Source organism: Mixophyes fleayi, chromosome 5 (genome assembly GCF_038048845.1).
Source record: "Mixophyes fleayi isolate aMixFle1 chromosome 5, aMixFle1.hap1, whole genome shotgun sequence".
NCBI classification, from domain to species: Eukaryota; Metazoa; Chordata; class Amphibia; order Anura; family Limnodynastidae; genus Mixophyes; species Mixophyes fleayi.
This window is the reverse complement of record NC_134406.1, coordinates 114,659,111-114,679,242: the sequence shown is the minus strand read 5'-3', so window position 1 is coordinate 114,679,242 and position 20,132 is coordinate 114,659,111. Positions and strand designations below refer to the sequence as shown.

General features: G+C 42.0%; 1 protein-coding gene across 13 annotated transcripts in view; it reads left to right on the top strand.

Annotated features, from left to right (window-relative positions):
• TRIO (trio Rho guanine nucleotide exchange factor) overlaps positions 1 to 20,132 on the top strand; it is a 535,982-nt gene that overhangs the window by 171,845 nt on the left and 344,005 nt on the right. For all 13 annotated transcript variants that reach the window (XR_012692805.1, XR_012692806.1, XR_012692804.1 and 10 more), the window contains exons 21-22: positions 6,284 to 6,406; positions 7,118 to 7,312. Coding sequence is in view for 4 of the 13 variants with exons in the window: in XM_075212723.1 (XP_075068824.1) it covers positions 6,284 to 6,406; positions 7,118 to 7,312 (318 nt within the window). In the remaining 9 variants the exon portion in view is untranslated. The remainder of the gene's footprint in view (positions 1 to 6,283; positions 6,407 to 7,117; positions 7,313 to 20,132) is intronic.

Here is a 20,132-nt window from a genome sequence, read left to right as displayed (position 1 = left end):
ACCCATCGAGGCATGGCTTCCACAAGACCTCTGAAAGTGTCCTGTGGTATCTGACATCAAAACGTTAGCAGAAGATGCTTTACGTCCTGTAAGTTGTGAGGTGGGGTCTCCATATCTTTGTCTTGTTTTGTGCTACAGTAGCTGTTCTGTGGGGTTGGACCAGACTGGCTAGCTTTCGCTCCACTCATGCATCAATGAGCCTTGGTTGCCCATGACCCTGTCGCCGGTTTACCGGCTTTCCTTCCTTGTGCCACTTTTGGTAGGCACTAACCATTGCATATTGGGAACACCGCACAAGACCTATCGTTTTGGAGATTCTCTGACCCAGTTTTCTAGCCATCACAATTTGGCCCTTGTCATAGTCACTCAGACCCTTACACTTGCTCATTTCTCTATCCTACCACTGGGAGACACTGCGTTACATTGGGGGTATAGTAGGTGGGACTGGAGTTAGGCACTTAGAAAACTTGTTTGTTTCCCTGACTCCTCCCCCACTATGCCCCTCCTCTGTAGCTGACTTCAGTTGTTGTAAGTGCCTTCTGGAGAAAGGTCACTTCTGTATAGGCTCCTGCCTATACTTAGTTTAGCATTAGGTTTTCCTGTTTTTATTCTTGTTCTTTTTCAGGTGCAGCGCTGGACTCCATGCAAAGACCCAGAGAGGAGTGAATAGTCCTGGGGATTCCTTCGCTCTGAGTTCCAGCGCAGGTAAGCAGCTCTTCAGCACGCTTCCTTCGCACCTCTGCTGGCAGTCTACCCCTAGAAAGAATGAGCAAAGGGGCCATGTTTTATTTACAAGTATGCCTTTAAAGGCAGCTTTATTTGGGACATGTATTTATTATATTCGGCCTTATAGACGGCCACGTTTAAGCGGGCGGGAGTGAAGATGTCTTTGCCTCTCCTCTCCACCCGCAGACTTGCCGGCAGCCTCCCCCTTCCTCCGCCCCTAGACAACGAGCAGCGGGGGAGAAGGACAAGAATCGCTCTCTCTCTGGAGGCGATTACATTTGTCAGTGAGACCGCACGCACCCTGAGCATGGCAGCGCGGCGGTTCTCACTTCTATCAGCTGCAGCCATATTCTGTATATGGGCTGAGCGGCGGTGAGCAGAGGTGGCCATGTTAAGGGAGGGGAGTACACCTCCTCCTCTCTCTCTCTTCCTAATGGCGAGAATGGCGGCCATCTTGGATCCGGAGCACACACATCAAGTGCATGCTGTTCCTGACTCTGCCTCTCTTCACCGGGTAATGTGGTATCGTTTTTAATATTATTTTTAAACGATTGTCAGCCTGTTTGCCACACAGTCAGGACCTTTCTTTCAGGATCCTGTGACTGCTGTATATATTATAGGATTACCTATTAGATAATATTGGTAGTTTCCTATCCTCCTGTGACATATTTTGCTTTTCAGGCAGATATACATTGATATGGGAATACATATCTGTATAATATTCCATATGTTGACTGGGGATGGACTTTTTCCATAAGTCTGGTAAAGGGAGTTTCGTATATATACAATCCCTTTTGCTACGTATAGCCTGTGTTCCCAAGTATTGTGGTTAACTTTTATACAGTTTCCCAAATATGCGGTATGTCTCAGGAATTACCTAAGGGGTAATAAACACGCTGTTTTATATGCTCTACATTATTTATGTGGCACAAAAATAATATACAGTGTTATCCCGTGGTAGGCTGGTTGGTCTGTATTGCAATGTGTATATGTGTGCGTAAATGTATATATGTATGTGACATCAGGAGCTGTGGCTCATCTGATATATACACTGTTTTGAATACATGGTGTTGTGGGGGCAGTCTCCCTAATAGCACATATATATATATTACCTGTTTAAAAGATAGAACAGATTTATTCTGTGTCTTTTTTCTTACTGTTGTATCAGGTTACAATAGGTGAGTCTTCCAGGAGTAGAATACTCGCTGGTTGCTACACTCAAAAATGTATATATATGTATTTATGTATATCTATATGTATATGTGTCTTCTAAATAATTGTTAGACAATCTTATTTCCTGTTACTTTGCCTACCATTTCCTTATGTTTTCTAATGGATCAACTGGGAAATAGGAGTGTCATTATATATGTGCGAAATGTAATTTTTAAATTATCTTTTCCACAGCTTAGCCCAAATGCCTCGGCACAGACTGCGGGGCTAGGGTCTACAAACAGGGTGCTCCTATTTCGGTGTCAGCTGTTTTGCAGAAACAGGTCTGGTCTAAATCACTGTCTCTTCTGGTGGCCGAACACATTAAGGTGATTTTTAAGTTCGAAATGGTACGTGAGTATACCCTTTTTCATGCTTCTACATATGTCTACACTCTGCTGGTTAAGCACCCACACAGCTTATATCTGTCCGCTAACACAGAAGCGGCATTACGCTCTTCAGGTATAAAACCATCTGGGCAAAGATGCTGTTGTTCACCATCTTCCACAGATGGAGAGGATTTTATCTTTGACTATTGCCACAGTCAGAATTAGGATGTAGTTCATTCCTCACCAGAGGATGTCTATCTCCATCTTGTTTTACTAACAAGAGGAATATTCCTTCTGATTACACTCACGAGGTGGATAATCTCGGCTTAAACTGTACACAGTTTTCGCATTTGCAAATCAACAATCTATACTTGGTTTTCAATTTTCTACCTAAGCCTTAGTGACATCCTAGTTGGGAAAATGTTTTTCCTCATATCTTTGGCTCGGTGTCTGTCTTTTGACAAAGACCAGGTAGACAGTAATAGACTGGCTATATTTTCACCTTCCCTACCTCTCCAGAGTCAATACAAGGGAGATAATCCCTGTTGGTGACAATCCTGTGGCTCTTCAGTTCTCTTAATTCTGCTGTCCCCGGCGGGAGCAGACAAAGAAGTCCTACACAGAGCAGGGGCTGGTAAAGGGTTTTATCTAGCGGCTCTCGGACAGAAGAAGTTCTCTAGCCTTTATTCACATTAAGGGTTAATGGGGTGGTTTGTATTCACCCAGCAGCGTCATAGCTGGTAGGCATACAGCTATTCAGCTATGATACCATAGTTAGCCACATGTTTACAGGACTACGTTCCAATATCGGAACTCTCGATTTGCACCATTACAAACGAGTATCAAAAGGCTTCTGGCGGTAGGTGTGCTTTCTTTTTTTTATGTCAGCAACACCAGGCCATGATGTTTACGTGTGCAATCCGTTGATCCTCTCTGTTGATCTGAGGTCAGGGTGCCACATCCCGAGTCAGGCTTAGCCTTATAACGGTGGTTATAGTTTATGTACTGTGGCAGTCAGGTAAACATCCATAGGTTTGGGGACATTCCCCGGAGGTGGAAGTTATTTATTACACCCAACGCTTAGCTTACAGCTAGACGTTTTCAGCCAGAATATTATACTTGCAGCCTCTCAGCAAGCAGCAGGGCTGCATTATTGGGTTCACAGGTGGTCACTTTGAGCCTACCCAGCTCTTCGCTTATTCTACCACACTAGAAGCGTTGGCTTATGCCTTATTTTCTAGATTGGGGTTTTCAGTAGCTTCCTACCGAAGAACACGCTCATCTCTCTTCTACACAGTTCCAAAATGCTCCTGGCAGAATTTCCTTTCAGTAACAGGAGTGTCTGTTTTGCAAAATAGGATACCAAGTTTCTACTTGTATCTTTGGCTCTCCTTATTCGTAACATTTCCCATGTCTCAACAGGGAGATTCTCCTCAAGGGAGGCTGCTTTCCTTGTTTTGGACGTGCATAGTATCCCTCTGCCCTGATTCACTAATTTACCTTTCAGGTGGTGCTTAGTCATAATGTTTTTATTAGTGAGTCAGTTGTTCTTTTTGTACAGAGGGTCAGAAAACCTGTAGAGATTCGGTCTCAAAATGCAGTGCTGTTGCATATTTGTAGCACTTATGGAATTCCCGTATTCTAATGCAGGATAAGGGTCGACCTGTGTATGGTCGGAGGGGTGTTCCTTGTGCCATACTATGGGCCAAGCTAGACCAGCTTATTATTATTGAGGGCCGAATGCCTTAGCAATCAATCCTTTACCAGGTAGAGTGGGTCACCTCAGGGTAATACCTTGGCACTCTCCTGGTTAGGTCATAGGGCTCTCTGAGAGGGAGCCCAGGTTCTTTTCACATGTTAACCTGTTTTCTCTATCGGCTCTCAATCTAATGACCCTCAGGTGGATTTGTCCATAGCCAAGTCGGGTCTCCCTAGAACTTAGGGGGTGTACAGGTGATTCACAGGTCCAATTTCCTCGTGGGGGTTCAAGAGTTTTTAGGAGGGGGCGCATCCCAGCTAGTCTGGTGGTCCGCCGTGTGTCTTGCAAAGCAGTGTTGTTGTCCCTCTTTTCCCGGTTCCAGAGCGGCCTCATCTCGTAGTTCGGCTCCTTTTGTTTTCATCATCTGGTTTGACGCTGTGGCGTCGGATGGCCAACCTTTTCGGCTAGAGAATCCTTGCAGGGAGATGGTTGCTACCTTCAATTCAGTTGTAGAGCTTCTTCCTCAGCTGTTTTCTTTGGGCTAGAAACTATATTTGATTGGTGTTAATTCCTAGAATTTCACACGTCCCACTCAGGAATGTTTAAAAGGTTTTCTTTACCAGCTGGCTTCAATTTGGTCTCCGCCCTACTTCTTCTGTCTAGCTCAGCGGAAGGTTGTTTTGCTTAAGCGGTTTCTTTATGCTCAGCCCACCTTTGGTTGGTTGTAAATTTCCAGGGAATCTAGTTCTCGTCATCAGGGGGCTTGCTTTGGCCTCCGGTGACTCTCTGAATTAGTTAAGCTGTTAGCTCATGGTATGAGTGCTTCCTGTTATATATGTCGGGCTTATGTTGTTAACTCTCTATATGAGTGCTCCCTCAGATATCGCTGAGTTAATTAGGCCGTTTAGCTCATGGAATGAGTGCTCCCTTGTTTATCTCTGAATGGTTTAAGCACTGTATCAGTGCTCCCTTAGATATCACTGAGTGGCTTAAGCTGTTGCATCAGTGTATATGGTGATCCTTTGGATATCACTGAGTGGATTGAGTTGTTAGCTCAATGCAGGCTGCTCCCTTGGATGTCACATCTCGTAGGGGATCTGGGGCGAGAGTGTGTATGGCTCTTCCTCATTTTCTTTACTAGAAAATTAGTGGCCCGTTGTACGAGACATTATTGGTTATGACGATTAGTGCCTGCATTCCACTGACATAGGGATTGCGGTACATCATTCTTGTGCTTCTTCATTTTGTGTAACGTTTCTCCGACGGGAGATTGTCTGTTTGTGCTCTTGTTCGCACAGTTCCTGTTTAGGAATGTAATGCCCCTTTAGCCTCTCTAACGCTAAAGAGTGTAGGGGGGACAGGGTCTAGGTGGTCTTTTGCCACTGCATCACGAACAACATTCTGTCTGTACCCCTCTGCAGGTTCCAGTGACTTTTACAGTGCACTTTCCAGGAGGGTTGCAGCTTTTTGAACGCCATAACAGCGTCATTCAATGGCGCTGTTGTACAGAGTGGCAGTGTCTGTTTCTGCTGCATATTGTTTCTTTGTTGCATGCCTTTGCATTCACAAATGCAGGGTTTTGGCCACAAAACATTGTGCACAGCCGTTCCAGAGCATTCCCGCCCTTGCACACAGCTTTGGTAGCTCCCCAATGTAACACAGTGTCCACCAGTGGTAGGATAGAGAAAAGAGGATTTTTACTCACCGTAAAATCAATTTCTCTTACTACACTGGGGGACACTACGCGCCCTCCCTTGCTCTGAAAGTAGTGCTGTCTTTAGTGTTGCTTTCTGAATTGCTTTTACTCTCTTCCTGGCTTGGTTATACAAAACTGAAGTCAGCTACAGAGGAGGGGCATAATGGGGGAGGAGTCAGAGAAACAAACAAGTTTTCTAAGTGCCGAACTCCAGTCCCACCTACTATACCCCCAATGTAACGCAGTGTCCCCCAGTGTAGTAAGAGAAATTGATTTTACGGTGAGTAAAAATCCTCTTTTTTCCTGCTTCCAACACATGAACGTCAAGAACTGACTCTTCACTTGCTGCCTAATATATCCCACCCCTTGACAAGTGCCACTGTAATGAGATAATTAATGTTATTGACTTCACTTGTCAGTGGTTTTAATGTTGTGGCTGATCTGTGTATTTCCTCTTAATGTTACTCATGTTTTGTACTCTCCGTTTTATCTGAACAATGCTTTTCTCCTCTGCCACTTTTATTTCATGTAACATTAACTCCTTGTGTTTATACTACCTGAAAACAAAGCATTTTAGTCCTTTTAGAACCATTTAACAAAAAAAACTGCTGTTGTCATTTTTAGGCACTTGAATGGATCCATGATAATGGAGAATTTTATCTATCCACTCATACATCAACAGGCTCTACCATACAGCATACTCAAGAGCTGTTAAAAGAACATGAAGAGTTTCAAATCACAGCCAAGGTAATTTTAAGAAAACCTTTCTTAAACAGCACTTTTTAATTCTTTCATTTTTTTTATATGGATGCCTTAATCATTTTTCCTTGATCATGCTTATTTCATTTATGCACAGATCGGACAATCCTTCTTTTTTCTTGTGGTGTACAGGCTTTTATTCTGTCCTTCTATTTCATTGGATGTGATTATTAGTAAATTATTAATTAATTTAAGATCAGGTGTAGTGTAAATATAGATTTATAATATTTCTCATCTAGCAAGAAAGCCTGTACATATGGGAAAGTATTGTTGTCCACAGTCCCTTTATGTTCATTTCAGTACTAGGTTTTAAAGATTTGTGTCTGGAAATTTTTATATTTGAAATGTTACTTTTTTGTAGCTGCATTGGTATTCAGGGTATTGGAGGGACAGAAAGTACAGAATCAAGAAGACTGTAACTAGATTCCAGGGTTACCTATTATACATCTCCAGAAAACATCCATTTATTCCATCCTCATATGTTCCATCTTTTCAAGTGATAATTATTTATAGTGTTTAAAATATAAAACTCACAAAGTAGGCACAAAAATAGCTGTTTGTGATAACCTGCACATTTTCTGATACTAAATTAAGTAAAATCAAACCCTGTTTTAAAAACTAAAAAAAACTTTGTATGTATACTATTTAATATTGTTGCTAATGGGGATCAATGAAACATTTTGTTCTCTGTCCTTTCAGCAAACAAAAGAGAGGGTAAAATTGTTGATACAGCTGGCTGACGGTTTTTGTGAAAAGGGACATGCTCATTCATCAGAAATTAAAAAGTGCATCACTGTGGTGGACAAAAGGTATCGAGATTTTTCTCTTCGTATGGAGAATTACCGGACATGTTTAGAAAAAGCATTAGGGATTTATTCTGATTCCAGCAAATCGGTAAGGAAGAGTTTTTATACTTGTGACAATAACACCGGAGATTTGTAAATGCTGTTCGCTAAAAAACTTTCCTTTCTTAAGTTAATAACTTAAATAAGTAAGATTTTTTTTTTTATTTTTTTTTTACAGTTATAGTCTGTGATATGTAACTTAGATTTGATATTTGAAATTTGGAGTGTTTTCTGGAAAACTAAAAATATAATGCACATTAATTGGCGGCGCTTCTTCTGATGGCTGCTGGCTATCTCTCACCCAAACCTGGGTTCCATTCAATTCCCACTTTCTCTGTCCTCCTATTGGGTGAACCCAGATATTGAGGTATTTTGTGTAGTATAGGAGCGAGGGCACTTGAAATTTCAAACTTCCTTAGGTGCAGCTCCTCCCCTTCCTTCTCCCTACCCCCACCCCCCCGGATCCTAATAAGTTTTTCAAAGTGATCTTAGAGCGGGAGACTGTGTGTGCCTGCTTTTAGCCTTTTGTTTTATTTTTAACTAAATAGCTCTTCCCTCCCCTTCACATGGCAGTTAGTGTGATCGCGGCCGACAGCCGCATAGCGGCATTGTTTAACCGCCCGGCAGTGACAGTCACAGTGAGTAGCTGCAAGGGAGGTGGTGAGTAGCTGCAGGGGGGTGGGGGGAGCAGAAGGTATCGCACAGCAGGATGATTGTGCAATGCAGGAATGCGGAGCGGAGATGCCGCCTCCCTGCTCCTATCATGGAGCTTCTGGGGTAGAATCCTTTCACTGCTATCACAGGTAGGGATTAGGAGTCCTGTGCAGTAACTGCGGAGGCAATTACTGCACCTTCGTGCACCGGAGAGCAGCCTAAGGCAAGTGAGCTCTCTCCCAGCTGAGTGCTGGGAGGGAGATTTATTAGCACAAGTTACACACAAGCTGTTAGTAGCCTTGTTATATTGGCTCTGTTGATTTGAAAAAGGAGACATAAAAAGGATTTTATTAACTAATTAAAGCCTGAAGCCAGATCGTTCAGGGATGCTATGACGGTAAACCTCTTGCTAGGAAGTAATTTGGTGGAAGGGGTTGATCTTTGGGACGTCAGCGTTTTTTTTGCTGAGCATGGGGGAGAGGGCTGTTGCTTCATAAGGTAAGCCTTAGACCCTCCTCTTTGGCATGCTCTTTCACTGCGGCTGAGGCATGCCAGAAGAAGCAGACCGGTTCAAGCCCCTCTCTTATGAGTGATGTTAACTCTGTTTGTCGTGCTTAGGTCTGTTATACAGGTTCACTTTTCGCTAGCTCGGGGATGCCTCCAGGGACTAGCGTGTCTCATGGAGGCATCCCAGGAGGAGCCACTATGAACAAGAAGTTGGTCAACTTCGGTGTAGGGTTCAGCCAGAGTTTCCTCTTCTTTGGAAAGGTTATGTTAGATCCGACAATGCCTCTGGCCTCTCGCAAACGCAGAGGTTTGGTTTCCCAGCAAGAATTGGTGTTGGATACTGATGATTTCTCCTTATACGAGAATGAAGTTGTTAGTGGGTCAGAGGAAGATTCTTCATACTTTAAAGAGGATCCTTTCACCCAACAAGGGGTGGATGATCTAATTCATGCATTATGCCTCGTATTGGTTATTCAAAATGTGGCGGTTCCAGATATTGCTGGTACCTCACTGTTTAAGAGCTAGGCTAAGAAAAAGGTATTTTTCCTTCTTCTCCCCTACTAGAGAAGTTACTGGGTGAGGCATGAACCACACCAGACCATAAGTTCCTGGTGTCCCACAAGCTGCAGAACTGTTATCCTTTTCCCTTAGAGGATACAGTTAAGTGGGAGGTACCTCCTAAGGTGGATGCCTCGGTCGCAAGGTTGTCTAAAACAATAATTATTCCCATTCCTAATGCAGCAAACATTAAGAATGGTTAAGACCGTAAGGTTGAGTGCATGCTCTCTGGGACCCATTTTAGTTTCTGCATGAATTAACAAGGCCGGTAGAGAGGTGGTCGAAACAGCTTTCAGAAGGCCTTGAAAGCTGGTAGGCTGGTATCTGAATTAATGCCATTGTTGGAACAGAATCAGGGTACCACAGAGTTTTTGCAAGAGGCGGCTCTAGATGCCGGTTTGATTGCAGCTAAGACTTCAGCTTTAGCAATTTTGGCTTGTCGCGCTACCTGGCTCAAAGCATGGGAAGCTAATAATTTGTCCGAGCTTACTTTAGAGTCCATCCATTTCTGGGTTGTGTTATTTGGACCGGAGTAGATAAAATTATTAGTCAGTACTCAGGAGGCAAGAACATGTTCCTTACTGTCAATGCTCCACAATCAATAGCAGCAAACTTTCGCTCCTTTTGATTCTCAGGGGAGTTCTATCCAGAAATACCAGGGGTCAGTATGCCCATGGCCAGTTTTTGGGCGGGATATCGGCCCCGAGGGGAAATTTGCAGAGGGCGAGACAACCCTGGGGGTTCAAATGCCCAGGGGTTAGACTCCCTGACAAATCCCCAGCATGAGGGGCTTCTGACCACCCAGTGTCTTATGTGATGGGAGCCCGTTTACTTCTTTACAGGGACCAGTATATGGAGTCCACCATGGATGCCTGGGTGAGAGGGATTGTGGCGCAAGGATACATTATAGACCTCCTTGGACCCCCACCTAGAAGATTCTTCTCTACAGGGTTTCCCGCAGACAAGACAAAACGTCTTGCCATGCGAGAGTCTGTGCAGGCTCTGATTGGATCAGGCATGGTTGTCCTCATCCTGAATCACCAAAGAACTTTAGGTATTTACTCAAACCTTTTTCTTGTCCAGAAACCAGACTGTTCATTCAGGCACATCTTGAATCTGAGGGCTCTAAACACCCAGCACCGTCAGGACAGATTCAAGATGGAGTCCCTGATATTGGTGGTGAACTGCATGGAAATGAATGAGTATATGGTGTCCTTAGATATCAAGGATGCATTGTCTACATGTGCCTATTAGGGAAGTACATCATTGCCTTGTAAGATTTACCGTTCAGTCTCGCCACTTCCAATTTCGGACGCTTCCCTTTGGGCTCGCTACAGTCTCAAGGGTTTTTACCAAAATCATGCCTCTCATGGCAGTGCTCCTACAATCCATGGGAATAAAGACTTTTCCCTATTTGGACACTCAATATTAATAAAGTCAGATTTAGGAGCTGTTCTTCAGGTTCACGTGCTGGAGACTACTCAGACTCTAGAGTCCTACGAGTGGATTATAAACCTCCAAAAATCCAATCTAATTCTGTCTCAGCCAATGCTGTTTTGGGGCATTTGTTTTGACATGCTGAAACAGAGGGTGCTCTTACTGGCGGAAAGAAAACATACTAAGGCCCTTGTTGGCTCACAGACAGACGTTGATTATTTTTTACATGAGTACTCGGCAAGATGGTTTTGACGTTAGAGGCGATCCCATTTTCGTGCCAGACTGTTTTAATTGAAGCTACTCTCCAAGTGGAACAAATCGGTCAGGTCATACACCTTTCTCCGAAGGTGCGCGACCCACTCCTTTTAGTGGCTGAGGAGGGAAAACCTCAGCAGAGGTCACTAGTTCACAGTGGAGGAGTGGACTCAGCTGACTACCAATGCCTGCCCCTGAGGTTTGGGGTTGTCATCTGTCAGGTTTATTTTCAGGGTCTTTAGATTCGAGAGCAATCAAGGCTCCCTATACATGTATTAGAGTTGCGGAAAGTGTCCAGTGCAGAATATTTGTTGCACGGAACTTCTGTAAAGATACAATCGGACACAGCGTTAGCATACCTCAACCACCAAGGAGGGACAAGAAGTTATCCCACCATACGAGAGACCAGCAGGATATTTCGGTGGGCAGAACGGAACATTTAGGTCATCATTGGCAGTTTTTATTCCAGGAATAGCCATTTGGCAGGCAGACTTTCTCAGCAGGCAGGCGGTTCACCTGGAAGAATGGTCTCTTCACTCAGAGGTATTTCACCAGATTGCGAGCAGGTGGTGTTGGCCAGACATCGACAGGATGTCATCACAATTCAACCACAAAGTGGACCTGTTTTGTTCAAGGGCAGGAGACCCAAGGGTAGTCTTATTAAATGCCATGTCACTCCCTTGGCAATTCCACCTAATTTACATCTTTCCACCAGTGACAATGCTTCTGAGGGTCCTGAAGAAGGAAATGAGAGAGGCGGTCTGTGTTTCTCTGGCTTCAGATTGGCCGTGAAGATCCTGGTACACATTCGTTCTCCCCATGTCAGCAGATCATTTGTTAAGCAAAGGATTTAAAGTGGCTGGCTTTGATGGCGTGGCTGCTGAAGCCCTAATTCTGAGAAGAAAGGGCTTTTCAGATAAGGTAATCCAAACCATGCTTAAGGCAAGAAAGCCGAATTCTGCCAAGAATTACCACAAAGTGTGAAGACTTTTATATTGCCTGGGGTGAGAGAAAGGGTTTTTCCTACTGCTACCTTTCAGGCACCCAGGCTCCTTATGTTTTTACAAGACTGACTGGACATGGGGCTAAGCCTGAGTTCTGTAAACGTTAAGGTTTCTGCTCTCTCTCTGCCTATTTTCAGAGAAGACTGACCCTTTTTCCAGATGTCAAGATGTTTTTACAAGGGGTCCTGCACATGCATGCCCCTTATGTTTTTTCTGGGTCTCCATGGGATCTAAATTTGTTTTTAGATGCGTTACAGCATTCACCATTTGAACCTTTGGATAAGGTAGAATTAAAATTTCTTACTTGGAAGACTGTTTGTTTTTCTTTCAGAATTGGCAGCTTTGTCCTGCAAGTCACCTATTCTTTTCCATAAGGATAGAGTGGTCCTTTTAGACCAGGCCTTCATGTTAGCGAAGGTGATTTCTGAACTTCACCTTAACCAGGATATAGTTATTCCAGCTTTGGTCCACAGTTGGTCCCCAGAGGAATAGAGCTCTCTTGAATATCTGGGTTTGGTCAGAATATTGATAACCTATGTCCAGAGGACTTGTGATATTTAGAAGTAAACAAAAAAGAGAGAAAATAAACTGGATTTTAAAGGTGGGTCTCTTATTTGAAATGCACATGTACCAAGTAATTGGAATAAAATATAACTTTTATTAGTAAAAGATAAAAAGTTTGATTCTAAAAAGCAGCGAAATATAAATGTGAAAAAGTGAAAATCAAGTGTTTTAAAACTTGCCGTGCATGACTCTTATACTTATTTATATGTAATAGAACGCCGTATCTTAAATAATCAGCTTAGAGGGAATCAACCTCCAAATAAGCAATAATTTACTTATATGTTGATATTCCAGTAATATTGTCCTATATCAGTTATTGATGAAAAAAAAATATTTGTTCAAATTAATTATAATCCTTTTCTGATATTGTTTAAGTAACTCCTACAGCAAAATGTCAGTCACACTGGTTTAGTTTCAGATCCAGCTGACATGACAAGTTGTTAGCTGTTTAAATCATAACAAAGCTACTATTGCTTAGTTCTTCTATCCTAATACTGTTCGGAATAAACATATAGTATCCACAGGACAAAGTTAGATAATCAGAGCTGTGGCATAGCTTAGTTGTTAAGCAGGTTAAATAAAAAGGATAAATAAACATGCAGTGAGGGGAGTTAATTGCTAACTACTTGTCAAGTTTTCTTGCTTGGGGTTGGCACAATGTCCTACAATAAAGCGGATTAGTCATGCATAGCAAAGAATTTCCAATACAGGTTTCACCAAGGCAGATTTTGCTGTTAAGCTTTGTTAAGGAAAACTGACTTCAAAAAGGAGGCTTTTAAAGTTTCAGGAACCAATTTGCTAGTGTTAGATTGGATAACAAGAATTCAGTTTTTAACCCGTTGTTGTCAGAAGGTCTGTGGCTACTTAATGTATTAAATGCAGTATATTGTGGCATACCAATTTAATATGATATAAAGTTAGTTCAGGAATTATACAAGAGTTCTTAAAAGAACATAAATAATATTTCATCCAAAAAGAGGAAATAAATCATCTTGCAGTAAATTTAGCTCTGTAAGTAAACCATAAGAGTGTTGTATATCAGACTGCTATATTCAATTGAGAAGGGTCACATTATGGATCATACTTTAAAGAGCATGTTTATTCAAGGACATATATTATAGCATAAAATAATCTTTTAAATAACCAAATGAATATTACTGTTTTATTCACTAAGTGCACAATATTGAATGGATTATACATATTTCATTATTTAAGAGCATGCAAATTAGAAAACCTACATTATAACATTGAATAGTCAAGATAATTTAGTGAATATCACTATTTTAGTTAAATCACTGTGTGCTGAGTATTATTAAACTATATAATTTCACAATTATAATTAACTATATACTAATCATATGTGAAAGGTGACCAAGGAAAAGTGAAATATATGAAAGTGTTACGCAAATAATTTATATAGGGTGATGTTAAGATGACATTAGAACATGTTTATAATAATTCAAAGAGGTAAAACTGTGGGAATAATGCAAAAATGAAAAAGTGGAAAACAATGAAAAAAGTTCCAAATAAGAAATGGTTATATAAATACCATGGAGTTATATATTATTCAGTCCGTGAAGGCTGAGTGTATTGAGTAAAAATATGTATTCTGTTTCTTTTTTTAGTAGATCCTTTTTAATGTCACCACCTCTAATATGAAGAGATTTTTTTTGTAAAGCTAATGCTGTCAGATCCTTTGGATTACATTGGTATTGCTTCAAAAAATGCTTAGCAACCGTAGTCAATGGTTTTAATTTGAGAATATTCATTTTGGCATTTCGAATATTTCCAATGTGTTCCAGTAGCCGTTGTTTTAATGGTCTACTGGTCATTTCTACATATTGTAGGTTACAGGTGCATTTCAAAAAGTAAATTACTCCAGTAGTATTGCAGTTGATAAATGTTTTAACTTGTCATGTCAGCTGGATCTGAAACTAAACCAGTGTGATGGACATTTTGCTGTAGGAGTTACTTAAACAATATCAGAAAAGGATTATAATTAATTTGAACCAATATATTTTTTTCAGCAATTACTGGTATAGGACAATATTACTGGAATATCAACATATTTATGTAAATTATTGCTTATTTGCAGGTTGACTCCCCCTAAGCTGATTATTCAAGATAAGGTGTTCTATTATTACATATAAATAAGGAATAAGAGTCATGCATGGCAAGTTTAAAACACTTGATTTTCTCTTTTTCACATTTATATTTCGCTGCTTTTTAGAATCAAACTTTTTATCTTTTGCTAATAAAAGTTATATTTTATTCCAATTACTTGGTACATGTGCATTTCAAATAAGAGACCCACCTTTAAGATCCAGTTCTTTTTTTTGTTTACTTCTGACTATTTGGTTACTGAATGGTAGCACCTCAATAAAAGAATGATCGCAACATATATCTAGAAATGTTGAGAATATGATACCGATAAGATGTATAAAGAGATGTGTAATTGGTGTCTCTAACTAGTGCGATAACATCCTCTTTTTTCTGAAGACTTGTGATATTTGCAAGACAGAAGGACTTTTGGTCCCATATGAGGCCTATAGAAATGATTGGCCAGCATCCAACGTATCTATTGCGAGATGGATCACATCAGTAATCAACCAGGCTTACAGGGGAGCTGGGCCTCCTATTCGAGAAATTGTCAGGGCGCTGACCGCCAGGTCAGTGATGGCCTCTTGGGTGACATGTCATGGAGTCTCTGCTGATCAGCTGTGTCAGGCTGCCACCTTGTCCTCAATTCACACATTTACTAGATTTTTTGTTTGCATCTAAGGATGTCAGTTTTAGGAGAATGGTGCTTCGCACCACCTCTTTGGAATGTAGAACTTTTCTGTATAGGTAGTATGGGGATGTCCTCAATGTCCGGGGCAACCCAATAGGAGGACAGAGAAAAACCCTTTTCTCTTACTCCATTGGGGGACACTGGATCCGCGCTCCCCCCTTTTTTACGCTTTGATTCTCCTTTCCTTTTGTTTGTGTTTATCTGTATGGAGGAGGAAGGGGAGGAGCTGCACCTAGGAAGTTTGAAATTCAATATGCCCTCACTCCTATCCTACACTGAATACCCCAATGTCCAGTATCTCTTAATAGAGTAAGAGAAAATAATTTAATGTAAGTATAAAATCTAGTTACTTGTTCACTTCCCTTGTGCATCCTATTTCCAGTCACTTCATTTTTATCCATATCTCTCCACTATCATCCCTCCCCATTTCCTCTGCACACTCGTCTGCAAGATCTGTTTGTAACAAATTCTCATCCATTCTTCCATGTTTCACTAATTTCTAAATTCCTCATTTTCCTTTCTATTATGAAAACCTGTCATACCTTCTCTGACACTGTTTTCTGAAGGGGACTATCACTTAGCCACACTCCCAGACCCAGAGATAAGCAATTAGTCCTACTTTCTCTATTCTCCTTTTGGGGGACATCGTGGACATTGAGGTATAGAATAGTTGGACTAAGCAATGGGCACTTTAAGATCTGTTAACTAGCCCTAGTTCCTTCCTTTCTATACATCAATTGTTGTATAAACATCAGTTTAAGTTTAGTGCCCAGCAAATCGTGCTGCACAGCATGGACGGTTGGGATTGGAGGTGCCGTGGAAGTGCCTGTGCTGCCGCACCCTGCTCCCATCGCTAGACACCTCCGGGGAGATAGCCACAAGTCGCTGCAGACTGTACCTGGCATCCCTACAGCACAGTGCTGGGAGAGTGAGGGGGGCGGGGCACAGTAGGCTCATCTGGGTGGCTGTCTTTTACTAGGGGCAGCCATTAGTTTTCGTAAGGATCTGGGTTAGGTGGGGGTTACTGTATGCCCTGCTAAGCACTTGATTGGTGGAGGGTGTTGTCCTGCTGGACGGCTGCCAATCCAGTGCTGGGCCCTGGGGAGAGGTGCTTCTTCCCTCTCCTTGCACTTCCTCCCTGGGGTACTCTCCCTACTCATATGAAGACACCAGAATAGACGACCATTTTCTAGCTCCAGCTCAGCCCTTCTCTATCCATGTTTTGTCAGGGGTTTTTTTTTCTCTGGTTGTTTCCTCTCAGACTGAGCAGGCTCAATTTCTGTGCTGCTTGTCTTTTTCCTGGTGTTTTTTCCCATCTGTGTGTAACTAACATGTCAGATAGGGGGGAGATCCTTGAGGGCTACGGCTGGGGTGACATATGTTAAAGTTCACCTGTGCCGTATGTAACTCTAAGTTGCCTTTGGGATGGTCAGGCGTATATGCTTTGTGCGTAGCCTGCCAGTCTGGGGATCGCATGCCATGTGTACCAGAGGGATCTGGTACGGATAGCTTGGTGGAGCTGGCCTGGGCCCGGTCAATGGCCAATATTGTGGCTGAGCTTGCCTAATTGGTGCAGTTTTAGACAGTGGGCAGCTCTTCACATTTTACAGCATCCCCCATTTAAACTCTTGGACACAGTCAATTTAAAGTTTTTGACTTCGAAAACTGTCTTCCACTTTGCTATTTCTCTTGCCAGAAAAGCTTCCAAACTTGCAGATTTATCCTGCAAGCCTGCTCTTCTAGTTTTTCATAAGGATAGGGTGTTTCTTCGAACCAAGTCTTTCTTCCTTCCTTCTTTCCTAAAGCTATGTCTAGATTTCACATAAATCAGGAAATTGTTATCTATTGCCTTGCCTAGATGTAGATCTTCGAAAGATGAATTTACTCTTTGTTCTTTTTGGTCCATGCTTGCGGACTTCTATTATAGGACTAGGTGTGCTCAAGATTGAGGATCTTTTGGTCCTCTTTGAGTCTGTTCAGTGTCTAAGATGACTATTGCTCAGTGGATTGTGGCAGTAATCTGTCAGGCTTATGGTGGGGTAGCCTGTTACAGATTATTTTAGGGTTTCCATCACAAGTTTGGTGAGTGCTTCCTGGGGGGTACGGCATGGTACCTCCACTGAGCAGCTGTGTCAGACAGCCACACTAGTCCCACATGTTTACTCGATTTTACAGGTCTCATGTGTTTATTTCTTAAAGTGAATGCTTTTATTTATTTATTTTTTTTCAGTTTTTTTTTCCGTCTATTGAACCTTTTCTGTGGGGCTTGGTTAATTAATTGATGCCAATACAGGAAGTGGGGTATAGAGCGAGAGGAGCTAGGGCTAATTGACAGTTCTTTTCTCACTACATTAAAACAAAATGTCCCATCAGAATGCCCATCGAATGTTGAGGTGTTAGAACCACACGGAAATGCTCTATAAGCTGCTCCACAGACTTTATATGACCCCAGATAGATTGCATAAAATGTGGCCAACACAGACTAGGGCCTGTTGGCGTGAATGTGGGGAAATAGGGGACATATTCCACGTTTTCTGGAGTTGCCCCGTGGCACGTGCTCTCTGGGCAGAGGTATATACCTTGGTAGCTAAGGTCATCCGAACTCCGATCCCTAATACTTCAGAAGTAGCACTTCTACACCTTTTTCCACCACAAGTTTTATCAGGGGATCGGTATGTCATCAGTTACATTTTTATAGCTACCCGTGCGGTGATAGCCCATGCATGGAAATCAACTACGTTACCCTCCATAGCTAAAATAATCTCTAAGGTCCAGCTAAGCTGTGACATGGAAACTATGGGAGTTCCTTACACCTCTTCTGCCTCCTCTCCCCACATCAAATGATTTGATTGGAATTGATATGTCTCCAAAACTTCAGTTTAATCAATCGTTTTCAAGCCCCTTTACAATCCGTCATAGTAATATCTGGAAGCGGTTCTCCAGGCTATGTATTCCACAATGTGTAATTTGTTAAGATGTTGGGATGTATGCACTTCTTGATGTTATTGATATGTATTGATTTGTACTGCCTCCCTCTCTTCCCCCACCTTCCCCCTCACACCCTCTGTTCTTTAAAATGTGTATTTTTCTTTTTGTATGTACCCTGTAATAAAAAACTTTAATAAAAACCATTATTGAAAAATACAAATAACAAATGTCCCCAGTGGACCTTACATAAGTATAAAAATCCTATTTTCTCCACGCTGCATTTTCTGAGTCATATCCCCATGTACATCTCTTGCCACGTCACTCTGCAAATCGATACACTGCCTCCCTATATATTCCGGAATCCAATTAAAATGACTAACTTCATATACAATACTCTCAGCAATACTCTGATAGTCATATATGTATATATATGTGGTTTTTTTTCCCGGAAATTCCTCCTACTTGGTATCTTCTAGCAAAAAAATGTATCCCCATAATTTGGTGCATTAAACTTAAATTTCTCTGCTCCATTTGAGTTTTCTAAATTCTCTAATACACAAGCACACATACTCCTAGGTCAATTTTATTTAGCAGCCTATAAACCTACCAGTATGTTTTTGGATTATGGGAGAAAACTGAAGCAGTGGGGTGAAATCCATGCAACCATGGTGAGAACATAAAATCTCCACACAGATAAGGGTCCTGGTTGGGTATCAAGCTAATGATCTCTGAGCTATGAAACTGTATTTCTAACCACTGTTGCACTGTGCTAAATAAATCCACTTCAATCCAGTATTAAGCAATTTTTGTGCCACTAAATAAACCATATTTCAGTAGCGTTATTGCCAATTATACTTATTTGTTTTACAGTGATATAATATTTTAATGCACATTTGCTTATTTGTCATTTCTCATGATATTAGTTAGCAATGCCTGTTTTAAAGCCGCAATCATGTTAAAAAAGTATTTTTTTTTTCTTCCATTAATGGTTTTATTAAAGTTTTTCCTTTTAGTTACATGGAACACAAAAACAGAAAGGACATACATTGTAATTTACAAGGGAGGCATGGGGGAGAGAGGGAGGTAGTACATATCAATACGAGTCACTAGCATAAAACAGTACTAATATCAACAAGGTAGTTTTTTTTAACGTATATCACTGTAGCATGCTAAACGAAACAGCTTTGTAATTACCAGTTTTCTTTGATTATTTTTTTCTTGGTTGCTATTATTGATGTATAATTCTGCAGTGTCCATGGTGTCGCGTGACTACCATGGCAGCCACAGTCACATGACACTTTAGGCTTTGGAACGTTCCTATGAGCACTAATGCGAACCCCCTGCCCCCTACTTTTCCTCCCTCTGCCTTCATATAACCTGCTGTGAGTCTGTGTGTGTGAGACTGACAGGTATACTAGTCCCCTATAGAGAGATTTTGAAAAAGAAATCATGATTTGTAGGACAGCAAAGAAAAATTACTATCAGCTTAAAAAGTACTTAACTTTGGGGCGTGGCTTGGCAGCCATACTGAATGGAAGGACGTTCTTTTAGCTCTCTACTGAAAGAGCTTTTATTGCAGACCACTGCTGCTTGCAGCCTTTATATTGACCCCAGATCACATCCAGCAATAGGGGTATACTCCCCTTAACATCTGGGAGTTTAAATCTCTCCTCTGGCTGCACTATATTGCCCAAACAGCGTCAGGGCCTGACAACAGCTGGATCCACAAACTGACATGACCCACATCTGGACCTTCTGCCTGCCTAGCTGGGGCTCCCGGAGAGCACACCTTCTACCACTGGAGAAACCGGAAGTCCCAGGTCCGACGGTGCGCCAGTACGTCCGGTTAGCGACTGAGCGCTGACGTTGCGCTGGAGCTCCTTAGAAACTGGTCATTGGGGATCCTGATGCACGCCACTGCTCTGGGCTTATCAGAGCCTCCCGTCTACTTGGCCTGAAGCTGCTATATGTATGCATGTTTTAACAGCCTGATCTGTGCTGAAAGTCATAGGGAGCATTGTCCTGGGTTTCCCTGTCTCCTGCTTGCTCCTATTATGCTGGGGAAGCGATCCTTGGCTGTCAGAGGAGTTTTCGTGTTTCTGCCGTGGTCTATATCTGTGCCCCGAACCCCGGAGTCGCGTGATCCATCTGTCCCAGAGTGACATTCCCGG